General features: G+C 51.0%; 5 protein-coding genes across 6 annotated transcripts; 3 read left to right on the top strand and 2 right to left on the bottom strand.

Annotated features, from left to right (window-relative positions):
* Window positions 1-103: 103 nt before the first annotated feature.
* LOC125951112 (conserved oligomeric Golgi complex subunit 3) lies at window positions 104-3,687 on the bottom strand. 2 transcript variants are annotated; one of them, XM_049679705.1, is made up of 7 exons: window positions 3,428-3,687; window positions 2,868-3,353; window positions 2,440-2,796; window positions 2,181-2,344; window positions 1,978-2,117; window positions 827-1,896; window positions 104-748 (listed from the first exon to the last, which is right to left on the bottom strand). In XM_049679705.1, the coding sequence occupies exons 1-7, from the start codon at window positions 3,614-3,616 to the stop codon at window positions 320-322; spliced, it is 2,835 nt and encodes a 944-aa protein (XP_049535662.1). In that variant the 5' UTR covers window positions 3,617-3,687; the 3' UTR covers window positions 104-319. The 2 variants fall into 2 exon arrangements, with proteins under 2 accessions (XP_049535662.1, XP_049535661.1); XM_049679704.1 differs by having other exon boundaries at window positions 2,868-3,356.
* A 665-nt stretch (window positions 3,688-4,352) lies between these two features.
* Window positions 4,353-4,973, top strand: LOC125951233 (transmembrane protein 141). Its single transcript, XM_049679921.1, has one exon. It carries the CDS (start codon window positions 4,625-4,627, stop codon window positions 4,967-4,969), a length of 345 nt encoding a protein of 114 aa, XP_049535878.1. The 5' UTR covers window positions 4,353-4,624; the 3' UTR covers window positions 4,970-4,973.
* LOC125951140 (putative GTP-binding protein 6) lies at window positions 4,973-6,735 on the top strand. The gene has a single exon (XM_049679753.1). It carries the CDS (start codon window positions 4,984-4,986, stop codon window positions 6,667-6,669), a length of 1,686 nt encoding a protein of 561 aa, XP_049535710.1. The 5' UTR covers window positions 4,973-4,983; the 3' UTR covers window positions 6,670-6,735.
* On the bottom strand, window positions 6,732-8,840 carry LOC125951205 (UMP-CMP kinase). The gene is made up of 2 exons (XM_049679869.1): window positions 8,160-8,840; window positions 6,732-7,831 (listed from the first exon to the last, which is right to left on the bottom strand). The coding sequence occupies exons 1-2, from the start codon at window positions 8,580-8,582 to the stop codon at window positions 7,484-7,486; spliced, it is 771 nt and encodes a 256-aa protein (XP_049535826.1). The 5' UTR covers window positions 8,583-8,840; the 3' UTR covers window positions 6,732-7,483.
* Window positions 8,841-9,013: 173 nt separating this feature from the next.
* Window positions 9,014-23,168, top strand: LOC125951082 (DNA-dependent protein kinase catalytic subunit-like). Its single transcript, XM_049679620.1, has 3 exons — window positions 9,014-9,327; window positions 9,387-12,126; window positions 13,342-23,168. The coding sequence occupies exons 1-3, from the start codon at window positions 9,189-9,191 to the stop codon at window positions 23,012-23,014; spliced, it is 12,552 nt and encodes a 4,183-aa protein (XP_049535577.1). The 5' UTR covers window positions 9,014-9,188; the 3' UTR covers window positions 23,015-23,168.
* Window positions 23,169-23,243: the final 75 nt, after the last annotated feature.

A 23,243-nucleotide genomic window follows, 5' to 3' on the forward strand; every position in this document is an offset into this window, starting at 1 on the left:
TCTTGGAAGGATTCTTTAAATAATGAAATTATTTAAGATAAAAATGTGATATAACTACTACGAGATAGATTCTCACAGGAATACGCGACTTCTAATTGGAGCTTGTGTTCACCGATCTCCATTGAATACTCTATTAATGGGAATATTGTTTTATTTACTTTCATTTTACTCGATCTAAGCAAGAACTTGTCACGATACTTAACTCAGCAATTAGTTTCAGTTGGATAATGCAAACAAAAACGGAAAATAAATTCTCTAAATAAAAAGATAACTAACGAGTAATAAATTTGGAATATTGCAATACATAACACCAGGAACTTCATACTATTTGCGCCCCGGGAGCAGGCATTTCCGGCGCATTCGGTGTCTCTGTCACTTCCGCTGTAACTTCATTTGCCTGTTCAACAGCTTCCTCTGCCGTCACAACGTCCTCTGTTCGCTCGATCTCTAGTACTGTGTTAGCACCACTATCGAAGCTTACCTTTTTCTCGATCGGTGCTTTTACCGAATGGCCACTACCGACCGAGGACGACGTGCTGATCTTTCGTTGCGCCTCCCCCGTCTGCGTTCTGCCGAAGGCAGCCGTCGTTTCTCCACCCGGTCCGGCAGCTCCACTAAGATTAACACTCGACAGCAAGACGGAGATTTGTTCCGCCGAGGGGCAGCTTACGATGGTCAGATCATCTTTGGTGTACGCGTTCAGCATGAGGATCTGCTCTAGCTTCACAAACGCACCGATGATGTTATTCTGAGATTTAGAGACAAAACAGAACGGAGAGTTAATAAAACCGCGCATTTCGGTCACTATTGTGAGCAAAAGACTTACTCGAATTGGCCGAAACAGGATGAACTCGGTGTCCTTGTTCGACAGGTATAGCTGCATCGAACGCTGCAATCCGGCCAGCTTAGTCTTGATGTTCCGCAAACACTCCTGTATGATGGAGCTGATCTGTTGTGGGGCAGCGAACGGTGCAAGACGAAGAGCCATCGCCGATCCAGCTCCCTGCTGCTGTCCGGCAGCTGCTTTTCCCGCTGGTTGATTACGGAGATGGTTCTGCGCCGTTTCGATAAACGTCAGTACTGGCCCCACGAGCTGCCTGGATGCATCGGTGATGAACGTTTCGCAAACGGCCTTCAGCTGCCGATCGACATCTTTACGCGAATCGAGCAACTGTTCTCGGACCTGCGGCGTACCATCCAGCAGAAACTCAAGCAACGCATTGTTCGAACCAAGCGAAAACAGCTGTTTACGTTTCTGCAGCAACTCGTACGCTGCCGTACGCACTTTGCTAAAATCGAGGCTAGTTTCCTTGGCCGTAAAATCAACCCTAAACGGAGCAATCTGTTCTCGGAGAATCAACAGATGCTTGATCTCGAACAGCTCACCGTCGATCGTGGTACGGTTTTTGGCGATCTCGCCAGCAGCACTCGACACACTGTGAATGCAGTGTGCTAGCGCTTGCTGTGAGAGACTCTGGAAGATGGACTTATCGATGCACCGATAGAGCCGCGAAAGGCAAACGAGCGTGCGTCGTACGGTCGGATACCACATACCGTGCATATCGGCCGGTGAATTGCTAGCGCGGCTTCGCAATGCCGGTGCCTCGTTTACGGTATCCTGTGAGGCAAGTGACATTCCCGAAACGATCGAACTACGCGAATCGACACGGCGCAGTGGTACGGGATGATGGTGGTGATGATGGGCCGCGTTATCTTGCAGCGACAGAGCAATACTTTCCATCATCTCCAACTTCTCCGGATAGGCTAGATCACCGGCCGATGGACGATAGTTGCGAATGTCCGATTCGAGATAGTTCTGAGCCCGGAATCCAATCCGTTCCTGTACATCCTGCAGCAACTGATAGACAATCTTAGCGAACGCTTCCAGGGAATCGGCTATATGGGATGAGGGAAAGAGAAGGTGCGAGTGGCAATCAATTAAAACGATCGCCGGTGTCGGTAGAGCTTGTCACTTACGGCTGTAAGCCACATGTTCATCGAGCATCTCCACCTTCAGGATGCTGCAGATCTCTGCTAGGGTTTCCAGATGATCGATGCGGATAATGTAAGGCCTCAGTATGTCATACAATATGGTACACAATCCTTCCATGTAACCACTAGGGAAAAGAGGGCCGAAATCATTAAATAATATGTATTTAAGCAAAGCTCCTATTACTCACATCAATTGGTCACTCGGTTTTGCAAAGAAATGGTAAAACAACCGATGCTCGTCCTGGCATATGTGCACCATGAAGGCGCAGGCCGATCGAACCAGAGCACAGTGATCGCCTTTATGCTTCTTGGCCAGCTCCTTGATCGCTTGATCGACACCGCCACTCATGATCTACAAAAGTGTAGTAAAAAAAGTAAGCAACCAATTACCCATCTTACGACCTTCGGTTAGCGTTGATCGTTCACCGATCGGCCAGACCAACTCACCGTAGCACGCTGGGTAAGATAGGTTTGATGAAGTTCGCCAAGCAGAATCTCATAATCAGGACTACGGTCAAGCCGCTCTTCGATCAGTCCCGTAATGCGCTTAACGCGAGGTGCCGAAGCTTGAAATTTGCCGTAAAACAGTGCAAATGCTGCCTCCGTGGCACGATCGCCCACCTTCAGCTGCTCCAACGCTTCCAGTGACCGGGGAGCCGCCGCTCCTTGTCCGCCCTTTGGTGAGAGCACTTGTGCGGTCGCATTGGCCAGTATATTTGTCACGTATACCTTCATCATTTGTGCTGCCTTGGCGAGACACGTTCGATACTTGATGCTATAAGCCGATGCTTCACAGAACGTTGGCTGGAAGGATAGAACGAAGGATAATTTGTTTGCAACGATCACGACTATCCGATCGCGAGATATCGACTTACGTTTACTCGCATATACTCGATGCAATCGTCAATCGTGTTCAGTACGTCCGCAAACGATTCGTTCGAAACGGAAACCGTGGGATTGTGCAATCGTTGCGAGATGCTTTCGGCCTGACTAAAGTACTTTAATCGTTTGCGGATCTCCTCACCACTATCGCTCAGCTTGGTTTGATCTTGCAGCAAACTTTCGCTGGCCTGGTGCAGTGAGGACGTCTTCTCCGAGACAAAGTTAAACTCCTGCGTGAGTTTGCGGAGTGAACCGAGCGATTCGTCGATCTCCTGCAGCATCGTATCGCACTCACTGGCTCGCGATCGAAGCTGCTCGTAGTACTCCAGATAGGCCTCATCGAAGTGTTCGAGGATTTCCGCATCGATCGAGTTGTACCAGGAGAGGAAGTTTTGCGTCGTGTCGATCACGCACGCGGATTGTTTGAACGATTCCAGAGACGCCGGCAACTCAACCGTTCCCTCATTGATCGCACCATCCTGCTGAACGAAAGAGCATAAACGTTGCATTTTGTACATAGATTATCAGTCCTGCAACTGGAGCAGGAACATACCGAATCTCCGGCAGTCGATGTCGGTGAGGGGTTGTTGCCCTGGACTAGATCCGTCAGCCGGTTGATGAAATCCGTTTGTCCGGTACTGAGCGGCGCCAGAGGGTTCTCCTTCAACTCCCACTGCACCAGTTTGGACTGTATCTTACGCAGATTGGCGTTGTCCGCCCTCAGGGTCGCCACGTTTTCCATTCCCGAGGTAAAAATAGGTGAAATTCTCCAATTATTCCAGCTTTAATTTCGTTTTCGGCCGCGATTTGTGTGACGTGTGGTGTTTGTTTACATTCTGAACCCACTTAACCTTTGTTTTTATTTTACCTAAAATAATTCTATAGCCGTGGCCACACGGGGCGAAAACTCTAGCGCAAACGAAAAAATTAATGCCAAAACGGTTTCGCTTAACCCTTACACGCTGTCAAACTTTTATACGTCCGCGGACTTTTTCGCTGAACCCTTGACGCTATCGAACGCTTTATTTACGAAAATGTAGGTTCTTTTCGTATTGTTTTTGCATTTTTAATATAAATATAACAGCAACAGCAACAATATCGTTAAAAACTGCAAAATTTATTCGGAAATCAACTTCAGCGGCCAAAACACAGATGAAAACAATACGTTTGACATTTCGGCATAAATTTTCGGGTTTTTACCCCTGCCACACGAAGCGAAAACATTTTGGCATTAATGTGCAAATTTGCGCGCAAATTTTCGCCCCGTGTGGCCACGGCTTATGAAACATACTGATATGCTTCCAACCATTTTTTCGACACATATATTTGTAAAAAATTACCAGAATTTAATTAAAAATATTTTTAAATTTTATCTTTTTTGGAGAGAAATATTGTAAAATGGCCATATAATGTCAACCGAGCGATAAACGGGCTATCGTTGGCCATATAACGATACTACGAAAAAGACCTGTAAAAAAATCAAAACAAAAACCTTTAACTCCCGGCGCGCTGCTAAAAATGAGAAATTATTAACAGTTTTGGCCAGTTTTATGCGTCTTAAGAATAAACTCAACGCTCGTCGTTTCGCTGAGCCTCGGAGAAACTACCAACCGTGCGGTATCAGGAAGAACCGGTCTGTTGTTTTAGGCGACTTCCGGTCGTAACATTGCGTAACGTGTAAAATTAGTGAACTGCTCTACGAATTACCGATATTCGACACTAAGTAAATCCTCGGCCGGTCCACCGAACGATGAACGATATACGAGCGCTCAAGGAACAGCAGCGTGATAAGCATCCCGGGTTCGACTCGTACCTCGAGTGTATGACCCGCTCACTGTTTACGGGGCTGGCCACGTTTTCGCTCGGATTTGCCGGTGTCTACTTCCTGCAGCAGATCGGCCAGCGCTATCTGCCGTACACTCGCAAGGGTAACGTGCTGGTGGCAACACTCGTATCTACCGTCGCCGCGTACAAGGTAACATCCGATCGTACGCTCGCCTGCCAGGCCCGGTGGATGGCCATAGAGGACAAGTACAGTGTGTTGCAGGAAACGCTCGAATCTACACCGGAAAAGGAGGCTGTGAAGAGTTTCTAACGACGGCCACCAGAATGTTACGAACATGCCTTCGGACCACCGGCAGGATCATCCGTGGTAGCTATAGGAATTGGTTCCCTGTCGATCACTGTCCGATCGCAGGAGCCGCGCAAAGATGGAACCAGCTGGTGGAAAATGTTTTAAGTCGTGGAAAATACACTGATTCTAGTAAATATAAGAGTGGCAAAGTGGCTGGCCAGCGTCACAAAGCGAGCAACAAGCGCACCAGCATGCAGGACGTAGAGGACGAGGACGAATCCATCGATAACGGTGCGAGCGATGAGTCGAACCGAGCCCAACTGATCGATGACCGTGAGTACGATTCGGTCGCTAGCAGTGCCATGCACGTGACCAAACGCATCCTAAACGCCCACAACGTGGTCATCATTCAACCGTACATCAAATGGGGTCCACGCAAGAGTGCCACCAAGCCGGAGCTGTTGCTACAGGAAGCGGAAGCACTAGTTCGTTCCCTACCAAGATGGAACACGGTACTCAGCCTGAAGGTACCGGTGGAAACGCTCGAAAAACGGCAACTGTTCGGTAGCGGAAAGCTGGAGGAACTGAAAGCGGTGATACGCGCTCAGCAGGAATCCGGCGCTATGTTGAGCTGCGTGTTTATCAGCAAAGGTACTCTGACGTACACCCAGAAGCAAACGCTTGAGCAGGAGTTTCGGTTACCGGTAATGGATCGGTACTCGGTGGTGGTGCAGATACTGCGTCTCCATGCGGTCAGCATGGAGGCGAAGCTGCAGGTTGCTTTGGCCGAACTGCCCTACATCTGGTCGCAGGTGAAGGGACAAGAAGCCGGTTCGAAAGGACCGATCGGAGGGGGTCGAGTGTTCCTAAGTGATTCCCAGCGGCAGATGCTACAGTTGCGAGAACGTAAGCTACGTCACGAACTGTCGGCGATCCGTTCACACCGTGAGTTGCTACGCAACCGTCGCCGACAGAAAAACTTCCCGGTCGTAGCTGTAGTAGGCTATACGAATGCCGGTAAAACGTCGCTCATCAAAGCGTTGACACAGGAGCAAAGCTTGCAACCCCGGGACCAGCTCTTTGCCACGCTCGATGTGACGGCACATGCGGGGCTCCTTCCTTGCAAGCTGCAGGTACTCTACATGGATACGGTGGGCTTCATGTCGGACATTCCGACCGGACTGATCGAGTGTTTTGTGGCCACGCTCGAGGACGCAATGTTGGCCGATGTGATCGTGCATGTGCAGGATATGGCGCACGAGGCACATTCCGAACAACGTGCCCATGTTGAGCGTACGCTCGGTTCGCTGATGCGTACTGGAGGTGATCGTACGTTAACACCGGATCGTATCATCAACGTTGGCAACAAAATCGATTTGGTGCCGGATCCGAATGCGATCCTGCGTACACAAGAAAACGAAGATACCTCTGAAGACAATAGTGACGCACGGTTGCATCTCATCTCCTCCCAAACGCTGCACGGTGTGCACGAGCTTTTGCTCGAGGTAGAACGGCGGGTATTACGCGTTACCGGACGACAGCGGCTTACGATCCGTGTGCCAATGGGTGGACCGGAGCTGGCTTGGTTATACAAGAATGCAGCCGTCACCGAAACGGCCGCTGATCCAGTCAACGCCGAGCGATTGCTAGTAAATGCAGTCATCTCCGAGGCCAAGTTCCAACAATTCAGGCATTTATTTATAGGAAGCAGGAAGCCTTAGCGGCACTTGTTGCCATTAGGGACACCTCTAGGATCTTTAATAAATTTATCTCTGTTAGTATGTTTACCTCGATATCGATCTCATACCTTTTTATTATCAATTATCAACACATCGACACCAACATATTCGACTATTCGTATTATTGTTTTACAAAACACCGCATCTGATCTGATCGTTAATCTAACCGTTGGAGATCGGTCTGCTGCTTATAACAATTCCCGCTTAATTCAAACCTTTTGAAAGGACGCTGCTGATCATTTGAATCATTGTTCCAATTGTAACAAAACCGAGTTCCGCCTTGTGATGCGCCGGTTGGATTGCGATGTTATCGGTGAGGAAATAATAATACTTTAATCTGCTTTCAACTGCTTGGGATATGTGTGTTATCAAGAAGGGGCGAACACTAGAACGGTGACCGTGTGTGTGGTGTCTGTGATGGGTGCCATTTGCTCTTTGCAAAATACTGCATTAAAATCATAAAATCATAGTTAAAAACGGGTGGGTTAAGTTGAAACCACTGGTGTGCCAATAATGCTTCCCCCTTTCTTCGGCGATTCGAGCGAAGATCATTTTCACGCACGCTCCTATCGACTCGACGGAATGTAGACGGCTCCTCCATCGGCGAAACCGTTGGACACAAAACTATGGTAAACAGGCGATCGCGTTCCTCCTATTTGGACGATCCTTTTTTTGTGACGCAGTAAAATTAAATTAAACGAACGAACGAGAAGTAATAGAAAAGACCCTGGCCAGATACGTTCACACGCCGAAACACGCCGTCAAAGGTCGCGTATGTCGTACGGGTACGCGGTGATTACTGCTTCTGCTGCTCGAAGGCGGCCTTCACGTGCTCAAAGACCTCGTCGGGGCTGACGCTGGCATCGATCTTCTTCACCAGCTGCTCCTGATCGTAGTGCTTGATGATACCGACCGTATCGTTGATGTACGTGTTAAAACGCTTCTTCAGACTCTCCGCATTATCGTCCGAGCGGCCACTGCTTTCGCCCCGCTTCAGGCACCGTTCGGTGCACTGCTGTTCGGAGCACTCGAAGAACAGCACAAACTGCAGCTCCACCTTGTCCGCCATCTTCTTCGTCCAGCCCTGCAGATTGTCCTCGTTGCGGGGGAATCCATCGATTAGAAACCGATCGTTACCGGAAGCCTGCAAAACATTGAGCATCAAATTAGTGAGATCGTCCCTGAAGGCAAAGCTAAGCGTGGTCCACGTACGCAGCGGTGCGTGTGGCGTTCTGCTATAAATAGCGCACCCACACGCAACGGATTGCGTAAATAAGGGGTCACCGCATGAACTTGACTAGACTTTTGCTACATATTATCACACAAGTGCGAGGTCACGCATCGTCCACGTCATCGGCCGTTCTCCTATCGATCCGTCCATCGATTGTGTAATACACGGTGAGCCCCCAGAGGCGGGCTTATCAGTTTCGTGGATAGATTCGTATTATCAACCACGGGGCGCTTCTTCTTACCTCCTGTGTCTTGATCATCGCGTTCTCCAGCAGGGCACAGGTAATCTCGACCGGCACGATCCGTCCGTTCTTGATGTTGTCCTCGATTAGTGCACCGTACTCGGAGCCCTCCCGGTTGCGCTCCTCCCGCAGCAGATCGCCGGCGGACAGATGCGTGTAGCCGTACTTGGCCACGATCTTTTCACACTGTGTGCCCTTGCCGGAACCGGGCGGTCCCAGGACGAAGACAACCTTCGGTTTACCCATCGTGTTCGTGCGTGCGTGCCTGGCAAAGGAAGAACAGTTGGATCTGGTGGATGTGGTAGCGGCGCCCGCACAAGAAGTGACCAACAAGCGGTTGGTTATGACCGTCTGGAATGCGGAGACCGGAACCCGGTGTGTGATCAACGACTGCAGCGCCCGACCTGCGATGATGCAAGTCATGCAAACACCCCGCACAAACCGCTAGGTATCACGATAATACGCACGAAGATTGCCACGCAATGATGATGCGCTATTTGTTTGTCGGAACAACGTAAAAATCGATTTATTGCGGATATTTCTCTATTTTTTTTGCACCGGCGACGGAAACACACACTGCATACACGCACGCCCGTTTACGAGGTCGATTTCAATTTTAAAGTGGCGAGTAAGGATTCGTTTCGGATGATTTTTGCTATGAGCCGCGTTCTTAGTATGTAAATTGCTTTACCTTTGCGTTACGTTTCGAACTGCTTTGCATATTACTTCATCTAGTTATTTAAAACACTTTTTTTTCAACAACTTGCTGGTTTAAACTACTTTAATTTTCACCTTGTGGTGAGATGGCGGAATTCACCACAACAGCTGTTTTTAGCGTTCCCGCCTCAATTCGTTCCGGGTTTCTTAATTTTACAATTTTATCTAAGTTCTCTTTGTGTTTTATGAAATGAATATGAATTCTAAAATTGTACTTTGCTGGGAAACTACACTACTGCCAGTGATAATGGCCGGGGTGCATTGAATTTTAAACATCAAGTTCCGACCGGTAACGAATAACGGAAAAAAATCATGTCTAGCGAGTTGGAGGGTTGTTTAAATCGGCTAAAAACATGCCTGGATTCGAAACATGCGCCACGAGCGCGCACCGTGATCGAACAGATTACCAAGTTCCTGCTGGAAGTCCCCGTTGAAGGTCGTGCCGAGATCGGTAAGTAATCTGCGCAAAAGATACCTACAAAACTCTCTAACATTTTCCCGCGTTTGCAGAGTACCACCTAGAACTGCTGTTCAACGATGCTGCCGGTCTTGTGGCCTTTCTCGAGCGTTCCTTTGCCGCTGCGAAACAGTTTGCGAAGGCCAACGAAGATTGTTTCGAGCTGTTTCGCAAAACGATCGAAAAACATTCGCGGCTCGCTAGCAAATGGATCGATCGGATTGTGTCCGTTGCGCTTCGGTACATCACCTCCACTGCCGTGACGGCGCGAGAACGTGAACTGGCCACGCTCGTCCTACAGGATAGCATTTCGTATGGATGTCTCGATGCCAGTAGCTACTCAAAGCTGAACACACTCGTTGCCGATCTGTTGCCGGTGTTTCAGCAACGGAAACCCCCGCACCGGTTTCAGCAGAATCTGTTCGAATTGCTCGGTCAGCTGTCCAAAACCTTCCCGCAGTACGTTAACGAACCGATCCGGCTACAAGAGGTGTTTGTTGGGTCTGCTGAAAGCCAGCTGCTGGAGGAGAACAACCTTTCGCTGGTATCGTTAGCTGGAGCCGTCCGTGGTTTGGATTTGTTTCTGCATAATTTCGCGCCCGATGCCGAACAGCTGGAAATACGGCGACGAATTTACCTTTTGGTTAAGAAACTGTCCCCCTGGGAGGAGCTACGATCTGAGCGGATCGTGTTTCGGAATGCGCTCCAACTGTTGGCGAACCATGCAGCACTCTTCGGTGATTTCCTGTACAACGATCACACGCATTGGCAGGCGGCTCTTGCTGACCGATGTATTCGTTCGAGTAACCGTGACGATCGGCGGATTGGTTTGGCCGCACTTTACGCTTTCCACGGCGAGCTAGCGCATGCCCTTTTGCGACGAAACCAGTCACCAGAAGCTTCTGAACGACAATCAGCAGTACAGGTGCTGAATCGATACCTGGCATACTATCGGAAGCTTCTCAACACTGCCGACGCCGAACGACTGGATGTACGCATCGCCATCCGAGGATTCGGTATTATGGCTGGACCATGCCATCGGTTGACCGATGCTAGCGCATCCCTCGTAGAACTGCTCACGATCGTACTGGAACGTATCGAGTGCATCTGTGGTGAATCTTCAACTGCAGCTGGTGATAGATTGGAAGATCTGCCCGATTTCGTACAGTCCTTGTCGGAAATCTTGACACAAGTTGATGAACTGTCCACGGTACAGCTCGTTTCTTTGCAAACGATGATCGTTGCGTTGATTCGCGACTTCTACCATCTGGGCACCGTGTACCATCAGCTGATCGTACGTTCACTAGCTTGTACGCTGGCAAACATACACAAGCTAGGTGGCAGTGCGTTAGATCTGCTACTTGATAATGTCGTGCTGCAAGGAATCATTTGGAGCTGTTCCCATAAGCTGCCATACGATCCACCGAACGGCCGATCGGATACGGCACAGGAATTTGATTGGAAGCGTGAGACGGTGACCTATAAGAATTATCTTCCCCTCTGGAAGGGATTGTTGGGTGACAAAAGGGTGCCGAATGAACAGCTCGTCCGTTCCATCTTCCGCTCCTTCATGCGTACTCTTTTCGTCATCATCGAGAAGCTGGATTTATCCACCAAAAAACGAGTATTGAACAACGAGAGCGACCTTGCAAAAGGAATGTATTTCTGCGATCCCAACCTTAATCTCGAACCGGTCAAACCAAAAGATTTTCACATCTTCCTCAATCTGATTGAGCTGTACCGGGACGTGCTACAAGGATCGCAGCATCTGGATGAATCGTTCCTCGAGTGGATCCGTCGTTACTTCGAGATGTGTGTAAAGCAATCGGTGGACCATCCACTTGTGAGCGGATTCGTGAAGCTGATTGAACTTGGTGTCGCCATAGCGGAACGAAATGGTTACTTTCGTCGGGCGAATGATTTCGAATCCAAATCTACCGCTCTGTTGTTGGTGGCGTATGTAGAGCGGACAATAGTACGGGCCCTACATGCCAGTGGCGAGCTTCAGCTCGCATGCTTACGCTTCGTGCTGAACGTTCCGGTCCGAATGTTGGTCGAATTCGTAGACGATGAACAACATCAGCAACCCCTCATGGTAGCCGTGTTCCAGGTGGCATTCCGACTGGGTAGAACCCTGTTGTCGATTGCCCGAGCCGCACTTGGATGTCTGCAACGATTGGTACTGTTCCGTGATCCACCTATCCACGCGGCCCAACGAGAGCAACTGCTCCGTCAGGTGTTACCCCTACTAGAACCGTATCTACTTGCCCGTGAGTCAACGCTACCTTCCCTGGCGGCTAGCCGACGTTTGGTACGATTTCATCGTAATCGTACGGCTAACATTTCGTCCGAAAAGATTGAACGCATCAAGGAACAGCACCGTACGGAGCAGATTGACGAAGTGTCGGAGTTGGTAACGTTCCAGCTGCGGATCGTGAACTTTCTGGCCGACTTGCAACCGAATGAGTGTTGCTGGTTGGTGGTAGAGAAGGAACGCGAAGAAGAGAGTGACGGAACGTTAGGAAGATTCGAGGTGGACTGCAGCACGCAAGGCACCATCAGTGGTTCGTTGGTTCGCTGGAATGCTCAAAGCGAACGGTCCATTGAGCTACGCTTACTGTGTGCGAGTGGCATCCGACCTTGCATCAAACTGGACAATCTTATTGGCAGGGTGGCGCAGTTGGCACTTGGATCGAGTGATCGAGCGACGAAGCTGGTAGCATGTGAGATACTACACACGCTCATTCTATATCTGCTTGGAATACACTATCAGGATGAGCTTACTGGATTGTGGTAAGTAGGAAGTATGTAGATAGATAAAAGATAAAAGGGGGGTGGGTAACACGACGATTGTGAAACAGTATTTCAGATTCAGATTAGAGTTGGCCTGGTGTGTCATTCTTGTCGATTGATGATGGTTCAATGCCCCTCCGATCCTCCTGCTGCTTCTCTCTTTCAATCGCTTCACGTATTTTTGCAGTCTTTTTTGAGCGTTTCCACATACGGGCCCTTCGTGCAGCTACCTTCCTAATCTGCCTGACAATCACGTGACTCAGTATTACCACAAAAATGATACAACCCACCGTTAGGTATACTACCTCATGAAAGATAGAATCGACATGTGGACTTTCTCCAAACACGCGGTACAGCACCTCACTGTAGTAGCTACAGTTGCAATGCATATCGTGGTAGGAAAAGTGATTTCCTATGTAATAGTCTTTCTCTCTAGTGAGCTGACGACTTACAATGGTATTTGGGTCAAACACTACCGACTCCTGGAGTTGCATCCAGCTGTACTCAACACCATAGACCCCGCCCCGCATGCACGCATTAAGGTAGAAGATTTTTTCTCTCACATTCCTAACCCCGTAATTGGCTGCTACTACGGGTGGTAGTTTTGGTGTTACGCGCATTGCAGGTTCCGACCGGACTTGATCACAAAACATGGTCACATTCAGGAGCCCATCCTGTAGAGTTATAATGACGTTGACGCACCGAGCCTTGAACTGCATACCGGCAAAGCAACCGAGCGGACAGTAACCCGATCCTGTCGGCAATAACTGTATAATCTTAGCCTCGATCTGAAAATTTCCATAATGCATCCAGTTTTGCTCGTTTGTGACACATAACGAGCTGTTTGTGTTGATAGCCTCATCTGGTCTTAATATGGCTAATGATGATCCTAAACAAAACACGAGGAGAACACCGATTTGTTTGAGGATTACGTTGCCCATCGTTGGGCAGCACTTGTAACGGAACTAACGCCCGATGTGGCATTGCTCTAGGAGTAGTTCAATCCTTTTTAAAGGTTATAGTTTATTAGAAAGTTTGCTGCTCGAGTCAAAAACACATCAAACACCACTTAATAGAACATGCTCATTGGGAATTGGGAAATAGCTATTGTAAATTGAGCAACCGTAATTGGACACTTATGCCGTGGGGTAAGGGTCCAAAAACGATGCATTTCATTACTTATATATTGTTCGTTCATTTACTTTGCTTTTTTAGGTCCGAGCTATGCGATTATTTGTTGCAGCTGAGCTGTGATACGGATGTGGCTGTCTGCCAAATGTTTGAACCACTACTGTTCCAGATCGTTCACTATCTCACCCAACCGTCCAAGATGAATCAAAAGGGAACTTCGACCCTACTGGAATGCCTGCTTAATGCAACCGCTCATCGGCAAGAGAGCGCGGTGCGGGATCTAGCCGTACGTGCACTGCGTGAGTTCCTGCAGTGGGCTAATCGGCAAAGTGGCGGTACTGCATCATTTGAAGATCGTCGTCGGATTAAATGTACACTGCTGGATGGTCTCCGAACGTACGCCATGGAATCCAACGCTGCTCGACGTTACGGTGCAGCCTTGGCGTTTAACAATCTTTTCCGATTGCTGCTCCAAGAGGACTATCATCTAGTGCGGTACCTGGTGGATCTACTGGCGGCATTTGCGGCCGGTTTCGTACTAACGGAGGATCTAGCCGGGCTCACCGGGGTGGGGCAGCTGAGTGTCTCGGCAGATGGTGATGCATTGGAGCAGTTCTCTTTGGCACTGGCTCATTTGGGCAAAGTGTTGAACACGAGACGAGCGCTATACGATGTTGCTCCTTCCTGCGAATCGATCCATCCGGAGTACCGGCAGATCATTCCACCGACGATCGGTGGCGGTCGACTGAAAGACGTTGTACTGTGGCTATTCCGTCAATGCGCCCACCGGCAGCATCGCTATCGTCGTGAGTGTATGAAGCTGTTTGTGCGTCTTGCATCCAACATCCAAGGTGTTACCTGCGCAGCCGATTTCTTGCGGCAACACGTACCGACCAGCGAACTCGAATCAATCTGCCTGCACGATGATGCCAGTCAAGGTATCGCCCAAGCACCAACGTTGGATAGTCTACGGAGCGAACGAGCTGTACCACTCGTTGCGAACGTATATCTGTGGATGGAGTACCTGCATGCCAGCATCGATATGTGTTGTTGGTTGCTGAAGGAGAAGCTTCTCGCAACGGAGGCGGCGAATAGATTAGTAGTGGCTTCGCTCCTGCCTGTCGTCCGTTACTGTCTTCAGTCGGTGGTAATGCTCTCATTACATGGATTAATATTGCTAATCGATCCCCAGGGCAATATGGAGACGCTGTCGGATAGTTTCGAACTGCGTATGAATGCCGATAAGATCGTACGCTTCGATGCACTTCGTGCCGGCCTAGTAAGACAAATTGTAGAGCTGCTAGTTGTGCTGGTAAATGTGAGGGAGCTGAATGCCGGACCGTCCGATATCGGGCTGTGGGAGAATGATTCAACGAACGAGTTTCTGCTGACGCTTGTCTTTGAATCGCAACAGTTTGGTTTAGACTGCAGTATTCCGATCAGCCCGGAGCAATCGGTAGACAAATCGGGTTTTCTCTGGAACAATCTTATCCTACTGATTGAAGGCCTTTTCCAACACGATTCACAACGAGTTAGACTTCAGGTAGCGTCGGCCCTTACGCAACGACTGATCAGGGTGATTGAGGAAGTTGGAAACCGTATCGTGACACTTCTCGTACAGCAAACAGTCAATGAGCTCGACCAGAAAAGTGCCAAAGGGTTGCTGTTCCTCGCCAAGCATCACCGGAATCGAGTCTTGCAAGATCCCTCCGATCGCGACCAATTTCAACATATTGCTCAAAAGTTGTTGAATGATTGCTTTGAAGTTGTTGGGCGTGATGGAGTGCAGCTGATACTGACCCCATCGGCAGCACGATTCGGAACCATCCTGCTGCAAGCTGTTTATGCACTGTCCATCAGCAGCGATTCAGAGCTACTGCAACGAACGATCGCATGCTGCCTAAGCGATACCATGCTTCGGCCAGCTATTCTACATGGACAACACTTTGTAGCGTGCTTTGGAATAGCCATCTTTGAAATGGTGTTGACGAACCCAGCCTCGAGCCTTCCACGATTCCTGAGTTCGTTGAGCAAGGATAACTTCTCTTCCATCGTGCAGCTGCTTTGCGAGTTGATGGAATACGCATACCGGAAGCACGCGGCGGATAATGATATGTTACTTCTGCTGACCGATACGCTACTCGTACAAGGATGGAACCTGATTCTCGAATGTTCCCGAACGCAGGAGAACCGTTTTGATGCCGCCGACCAACAGCTGATCGCACTGTTCGCCAACGTGGCAATGATCTGTCCGTTTCCACTGTGGGAGATGCGGACGAAAGTTGGCCCCAGCTACGTGCAGTGGCTCATAAGCCTGATAGCGGATCAGTCCAGGCAGATCGCATTGAAAACGAAAGCGATCGTGCTACTACCGACCATACTCGGCCCGGAGGAGTACGACGAGGAGCGACACAAACCGATCAAGGTTGCTCTCGAGAAGCTACAGGACACACACTTCCCTCTACGATCGACGGAATTCCCGCCCGACAGCCCGCAGCGGCTTGGATTCGTCAACTGTTTGGAGCGTCTGCTTGATGCGCTCGTCGTATCGCGATCACCGCTGCTGCTGAAGTCGATCGTACAGATGACGGCCCCGCACGGTAAGGGCCACATTGCCGAACGTCAGATTCGTACTGCGATCGAACGATTCTTCCAGAAGCAATCTTTTGAGGTGCAGTGTGCCAGACTGCAGGATTTGTGGGCGTTGTATGTGGATCAGGCTTATGCACCGGCCGTCCGACTTACCATATTGCATCGCTATCTACGCACCGGTCAGTGGTGCTGTAGCTACGATACGATTATCGCATTCTATCGTCGAAACATTCGCGCGATAGCGCAGCTGGTGGAGGTAGAGCTGGCTAATCGCAGCGGCTGGGATTTAGAGCATGCGCTCGTCGATCGAGCCGGTGGCTTTTGCTTGATTGAACAGTATGCAGCCCTGCTACCACGGTCCATGCTGCTGACCGATGATTGTACCGTTTCACGGGTGCTGTACGCACCGCTCGATGGTAGCGTAGCGAAGGTGCGCGGTAATCGATTGATAGGGGATTTTAGCAAACGGGCCCATACCGCTCGCCGATTGCCATTTCGGGCTGGTGATGACCGGACGGTGGCCGAACGCTATCGACAGTACCAGTGTGCCGCCTATCGTGCCCTAGTGGCGCTGATCTCCAACACCAACGATGACCCACGCATGTACTCCGTCCTGCTGTTTCGTGAGAACCGAGAAAAACGGGAATACCTTTGGCGCAATTTGGTGGACTGCCGTGACGAAACACTATACCTGGAGGCGAGCCAGGAACTGGTGGAAGTGCCCGGCATCATCAAGAAGCGCATTGCGATCCGCCGGGAGATGGATTCACGAACCGTTCGGCACAATCCTGGAACCGATCTGTCGGTGGTGACAGAATCATCCCTCAGCCAGGAAGTGTCACGCTACGATCTTAACCACTCGGTCGTGTTATCTGCCCGTGAGCTTGCTCAGCGAGATGCGACCGAGCTGGCACTCCGACAGAAGGGTTCCCAGTCGGCGGTTCCACTCGAACGAACCCGAATCAACGAGCACGAAGTAATGGCGACGGTCTGTGGATGTTTGCAGCATATGGCACAGGCGAAGATCGCCATCGAACCGGTGGTACGCTTTATAGCCGATTCCTTCAACGATCCCGAGCAACCGCCAAACGTGCGGCTCTTTCTGGCCAAGCTGATCGACAACTGTCGCGCCGAGTTGAAGCCACACGCATCGTTACTGATCGCTCCGATCATGCAGCTGATCGTCGATGAACGGGTGTTCCACCGAGGGTTGAACACACTCGTAACGGATCTGTTCGCTCTCGTACTTGAGTGGAGTGGTATTGAGGAAGCCCGAATGGAAAGCGTCTCAGTTTTTTCGTCGGTGGAGATGACCCAGCTGGCCAGCGCGTTGCTGCGCTTTATCATGAAGCACTGCTGTCAGCAGCGTGCCCAGCGTGAAGTGTTTCGGTTGAACTTGGAATTGACACGAGCCGTAATACGCCAGTGGCACCAAGTGTTGGTCGTACCGACGGAGCTACTGTATGGAATGGTAACGAGGAACTTGACACTGGCCACGACGCAGACATCGACGCAGGCCGCGACGCAGCAGGATGATCGGGCATCGTTCGAACTAATCACTGGGCTACAGCTTGGAACGATCGTGCTGCTGAATGGTGCTGGAAGGTTGACACCATGGACTGATAGCAGCCAGCTGATGTACGTACGAGCGGTAATGCAGTCCTTGAGTGCCGCGAATAGCACCATCTATCGACCAGCGGCGCAACTGTTGGGATTATCGATGGCTCGGCTCTTTCCTGACGGTGTTCCGGAGGACGATGTCGACCAGCCAAGCGGACCGTCTGATTTGATCGTCTTTTACCGGAGCGAATGTATTGCGCTGCTTTCCACGATGCAACGCTCACAGGGACGTAAATTTTTGGAAATCCTTTCCGAAGCCAGCAAAGCGTTCCCATCCATCGTCGACCCATTCCTGTCGATCGTTAGCTTCCGCATGCCGATGGCGTCGGTGCCGGAGAAGCGCATATGTCTGGAGCTGCTGCTAGGCGGTCGCCTGGAACGGTTTGGCTCCGATTTATATCGTGAGCTGGCCTCAATGGGTCTTGCATCGTTGTTGCGTGAGGCTGAACTACAACTTCCAACCCTACATCTGCTGAACCGTGCCTTGCCGCTGATCACTGAGCTGGAAGAGTTGGTACAACTGATCGATCCTGTTGGAAGGGTTATAACCGAGCCACTTGCCAGTACTCCCGAAGTGCGTGCAGTTGCATTCGAGATTCTGATCTACATCCATGAAACACGCGCTCGAGAGCTGTCTGAAGAACAGCAGAAGAACATTTGGAGGTTGCTGATAAGAGGTTTAGCCGATACCGAGCCACCGAATGCATCCGGCTCCTCGGTTCGCGTGCGCATACTCGAGTACCTCACGGATTCTGGTCGACTGCCGTCGGATGTACGGGAGCGATTCCATTACCTGCTTGCAGAACTGTATGATCCGTCCGTTGAAACGGACTTCCTCGGTTGCGCCGTTGCGCTCCTGTTCGATCCTGCCATTCGCTGCAGGGAATCGAAGGAACGTCTTTTCCTCCACGAATACCTGGCGGCTGATGTGAAGTTCCGCGAGTACACCATCGAGACGGGACCGAAACGGCAACATCAGAGCACATTGTCAGTACCACTGTTCACGGAATCTGTCTTGCAACGACCACAGCTACACACCGGTACCGGATCACAGATGGAGGTTGTCATCAGGGCGACCCAGTTTGCCGGGTCAGGCGATCGTGCCGATACACAACTGTTCGAACCGACACAGGATCCAGTCCGCTACACGCAAGGCCAGGATACGTTCGCGTTGCCAACGCAGCATTCGCTTTTCTTTGAGGCAAGTTCGCTACAACTTGATCGTCGCTCACGGCGTAAAGATGGTGTTGGGCAACCGGAGCAGCAAGCGGCTTTCCAGGCGGAGCAAACCTTCGAACGACTTCGTAAACGCATTCTACGTGATAGTGAGACGAGCCGACGCCAATTCGTAACACGGGCAATCGATCGGCAGCATACCGCACAGCGACAGCGACGGGCTGCTGGAGCCCAATCGGTAACCCTCTATCGTCGCTATCGCTTGGCCGACTATCCCGATCTGCAGATCAATCTTCTTGCCTTTCTGCTGCCACTGCAAGCCCTCTGTCGGCGTGATGCGACCTGCGCCCGCCAAACCTTTGTAGCGATCTTCAATGGGCTAGTCGAGGGATTGCGGCAGGAAGGTAGTGACTCCTCCGCTCGACAAAATGAGGAAAAAGAACGACGCCATTTCCTGGAGAAACTCGATTCGTCCGTCCAGCGGATACTGGAATCATCGAAGGTTTGTGATCCAAATCTCTTCGGTGCGTTGATGGAGCTAACCCTCGGCAGCATAACTTCCGGGCGGATGAAGCTTGGTCCGCGTACGGTCGCCACGGTAGCTGGTTCCAGCAATATGCTCACGATGGGCGTACTCTACCTCGAGGCTAAGCTAGCGGATGGTGACGAGTTTGACGAGGAGCGATCGGTCAATGTTGATGGGCGATCGGAAGCAGCACACTGGTTGCAGCTCTCCATTCTATACCATGCCCTGCAGGAGCACGACGTGGTAGCGAGCATCTTCGGCGAGAAATGGGACAGTGATCCACGGTTGCGGAAGGCGATCGATCTGGAGGCGCTAGGGCGATACGATCGCGCATACCGCGCATACCTGGATATGATCAATTCGGCGACGGCGATGACCGCGGTACGGGTTGAAGAGCGTAACTTTTGCTACAAATCCGCCTGCGAGTGCTTGATCCGGCTGGCTGAGTGGGATTCGGTGCTGCTGCTCGTCAGCGATCAGGTGACAAGCTACGAGGAGCTCTGGACTGATGATTGGAACCAGGAGCACCTGCTGCCGGGGTATATGCATGCGAGCGTACGTCGTAATTTGGTCGGTGATGAGCGAGGTCGTGAGTTCTGTCAGCTGCTACAACAGTGGATGCACATCCCGGATCGTGCTTCATGCATCCGACAGCAGTTTGGCGAAGAACTGAGCGCCCTTCAGATCGCCTGTGGAGAGATGGTCCGTGCGCGGTTATACGCAGATCAAACGCAACGACAGTTTCTGGAAGAGTGGCACTGTGCTGGCGTACTGTCGGAGGTGTATCGGACGTCCTGTCTGCTAGTAGTACGCAAAGTGAGCGAATTGCGTGGCTACAGCGTGCTGCTAGAACTCCCGTCGGATCAGCTAGTTGCTGGGATGGCAAGTCTGGCCGTTGCGTGGCGATATGCGATGCCCTTGACCACGGATTCCTTGATCGTGTGGGATGCGCTCGTAGCGTATCGACGCTTTCTGTTGGAACAACTGGAACGAAAGCTAACCACGGCGGATGAGACAGTAACGGGTTCAAACATTCTGTCGAAACTTACCGAATTGCTGCTAGAGTTGGAGCTCCGTCTGTTGGAAGTAGCCACTGTGCAGAACAATATCAAGTACGCCGGCAAAGTGAACGCAAGGTTACAAGCTGACGAAGCAAACCCCGCTTCGGGGCGAGGATCAATTAGTAAGGAGTATCTGCTGCGCCGTCGTGTAGCCCGTGCACAGTATGATCGATTTCGTCTGAAGGAATCCTCGTCCAGCTCTTCCGGCCGTCAGTTGATTAAATGCTTCAGACAGTTGTCGGAGCTGACGAAGCAAGAGGACCAGACTACCACTGAGACTAGAGTCCCGCGTGCGCTGGGTGCAGCATGGAAAGAACTGTATAACTACGCTCGTTATTTCCATGAAACTTCCACTGAAAAACCTCTTGATCCTAGAGACTCTAATGCAGTACTGGACATCCTTAAATCGATAGAAGAAGATAGCGGCAATGGAAGTGCTGATTGGTCGCAAACCGACGCTTTACATAACTTCTCCCTGCGCTGCCTGAAGTCGAATATCAAAGAGATGGCGGCTGGTCGGCCACCACTTTTCGGCAACCAGGCGGAAGTGGAACGCGCAACATCCGCCGACGAACTTGCCGATGCGTACCTTCGTATGGCCCAGTTTTGCTATGAGTCACTCGATACAACCAAAGCGGAAGCGGAACAGTGCCTACTTGAGAGAGAACTGGTCACCTCGCTTCTCGCCGCTATGCAGTATGGTTCTGATGAAGCACGCCAGCTGTTTCCCGTCCTACTTCAACTACGCAACCTTCACAACGACACTCTTCGGGAAGAGTTCATTCAGCAAGCGAGCACGGTACCGACTTGGCACTTCCTCCCGTGGATTCCACAGATTCTTTCCTACCTTCGGCTAACGGTTAATGATGCCGGCCCGGAGGGAAGCTTTCTGGATGAGCTATTGCAGAGGCTCGTCCGTGAGTATCCGATGGCGCTGTACTTCCCCATGCGCCTGTCGTTGGAATCAACAAATGGTGATGCGTTCCGGCCATTCATAGCACGCATTCGATCGAGTTTACAGTTCCCCTTGATGGATCGGTTCGTTGAAGAGCTGTACCGTGTTGCCATTCCCGGCAAGCGACTTCTTGCGGTGCTCGCGAAGCTTAGGGAGCAAGTGCAAACCGTAACCGACGCCAACGAACATCGTCGGATTGTGGAGAATGCCCTAGTAACATCCGATGGAATGCGACTGTTTCCTGCGGGTGATGGTGATCGTCGGTTTGGAAGTGCGTACCTGCAACTGTTACCGCACATTCGTCAGCTAACAGCGCTAGCCGATCTGCATCCTGTCGACGAACGGAACCAGATCTTGGAGCGAATGGCTGAGCTGGAAGCAGAGTTAAGAACGCCACGTTCGCAGCCACTACGTCTTGAGGATCTGTCACCCTGGTTGGCGGATTATCATTCCAGTGGCAATCAGCAAGACCAGATCGAACTGCCGGCTCAGTACGGACGTGATGACCGAGTGCCAAGTGCGACCAACCATGGTGTGCGGATTGTGAAGATTGTACCCGAGGTGACGGTTTTCGATGCGACCCTTCGTGCTCCCGTGCTGCTTACGTTTCGGGGCAGCGATGGACGAGCACATCGATTCCTGGCCAAATCCGGTGAGGATCTTCGCCAGGATCAGCGTATTCAGCAGCTGCAGCAAGAGATCACATACCGGCTGCGATACGATCGCTGTTGCCGGGAGCAACGGCTGGAGCTGCGCTCCTACCAAGTCATCCCGATACGCCGTGATTATGGGCTGATCGGTTGGCTTGAGGATACGGTGTCGCTAAAGGATATCGCTCGGCGGGCAACATCGCGCTATAACCCCAACGATCGTGGTCCGAACTATGTGCTCGAAGAATATGGGCGCTTTTTGTTACAAGCCTCGAGACACGGTACGGTGGATGAACCGATCACGAACTCCGTGCTGAAGTCCTCGGATCTGTATGGGAGGGTTGCTGCATATGGCGATCCTCGACGATTGGCACTAAAGTACATCGAGCTGAAGCAAACAATTCGCTCGGATACGCTGAAGCGTGCCTTGTTCGATATGTCCGTCTCGCCGGAGGCGTTCTATCGCTTGCGTATGAACTTTGGACGATCGTTGGCTACGATGAACGTTACGTGTTGGGTGCTCGGAATCGGCGATCGTCATCTTTCCAATATTGTGCTCGAGCGCTCAACCGGTAAGCTGGCGGGTGTTGACTTTGGGCTAGCGTTCGGTGCCGGAACCCGTGATCTGCCGATACCGGAGCTTGTCCCTTTCCGTCTAACGCCTCAGTTCATCGGTGTGATGGAACCGTTGCGGCTGTCGGGCATCCTGCACAAGTGCCACCTGTATACGCTGCAATGTTTGCGAGATGCCCGGAAGCTGTTGCGTGCCTGTCTGGAGGTGTTTATCCGGGAACCGACCTTGGATTGGCTTGAGACGGCAAAACAGCGGACGGCAGCCAGGGAGGACGGAGCACGTGCTGCTGGTAGTACTGTTAGCGATCGATTCCAGGAATGGAACCCGCAAACCCGGGTCGATATTGTTATGCAGAAGCTCAGCGGAGCCAATCCGAAACGATTACTGATGGATGAGTTGCGGCAGGGTATTGTGGCTCGACAGCGGGAACACCTTGTCGGGTATCTGGCCATTGTACAATCGGCAGCGGAAGAAGTGCAGGCGGCGCTGCAAGGGAATGTGTTGACGTTGCCTATCGAGCTGCAGGTAGCTATGCTGCTCGAGTTGGCCACCGATGGAAAGTTGCTCGGGATCGCCTATAGTGGTTGGTATCCGTGGTTTTGAACGACCACACCCCGTACATGTTAATTTAACCTTATACTAGTATTAGCGCCACTAATGTGCGCCTAAACATAAATCTGTCGCATCACTTGTGATTGTTGCATTAAAAAGTTCCTATACTAATACTGAATAATTTCAAATACATCTTACTGCTAACTTTCTGCGAATCGATTTATTGATAGCGATCTTCGAAGGGAATGGGACATTGGCGGACTTAATGCGTTAGTAGGCC

Source organism: Anopheles darlingi, chromosome 2, assembly GCF_943734745.1.
Source record: "Anopheles darlingi chromosome 2, idAnoDarlMG_H_01, whole genome shotgun sequence".
Lineage (NCBI taxonomy): Eukaryota > Metazoa > Arthropoda > Insecta > Diptera > Culicidae > Anopheles > Anopheles darlingi.

Bases quoted from the DNA above. Each gene is read 5' to 3' on its own strand.
- LOC125951112 (XM_049679704.1), bottom strand. From the start codon at position 3,616: ATGGAAAACGTGGCGACCCTGAGGGCGGACAACGCCAATCTGCGTAAG. The intron at 3,357-3,427 runs GTATGTTCCTGC...TCTTTCGTTCAG, and splicing joins CATCGACTGCCGGAGATTCG to CAGGATGGTGCGATCAATGA. The intron at 2,118-2,180 runs GTGAGTAATAGG...TCTTTTCCCTAG, and splicing joins AAACCGAGTGACCAATTGAT to TGGTTACATGGAAGGATTGT.
- LOC125951233 (XM_049679921.1), top strand. From the start codon at position 4,625: ATGAACGATATACGAGCGCTCAAGGAACAGCAGCGTGATAAGCATCCC.
- LOC125951140 (XM_049679753.1), top strand. From the start codon at position 4,984: ATGTTACGAACATGCCTTCGGACCACCGGCAGGATCATCCGTGGTAGC.
- LOC125951205 (XM_049679869.1), bottom strand. From the start codon at position 8,582: ATGACTTGCATCATCGCAGGTCGGGCGCTGCAGTCGTTGATCACACAC. The intron at 7,832-8,159 runs GTAAGAAGAAGC...AATGTTTTGCAG, and splicing joins CGATGATCAAGACACAGGAG to GCTTCCGGTAACGATCGGTT.
- LOC125951082 (XM_049679620.1), top strand. From the start codon at position 9,189: ATGTCTAGCGAGTTGGAGGGTTGTTTAAATCGGCTAAAAACATGCCTG. The intron at 9,328-9,386 runs GTAAGTAATCTG...CCGCGTTTGCAG, and splicing joins TGAAGGTCGTGCCGAGATCG to AGTACCACCTAGAACTGCTG. The intron at 12,127-13,341 runs GTAAGTAGGAAG...TTGCTTTTTTAG, and splicing joins GATGAGCTTACTGGATTGTG to GTCCGAGCTATGCGATTATT.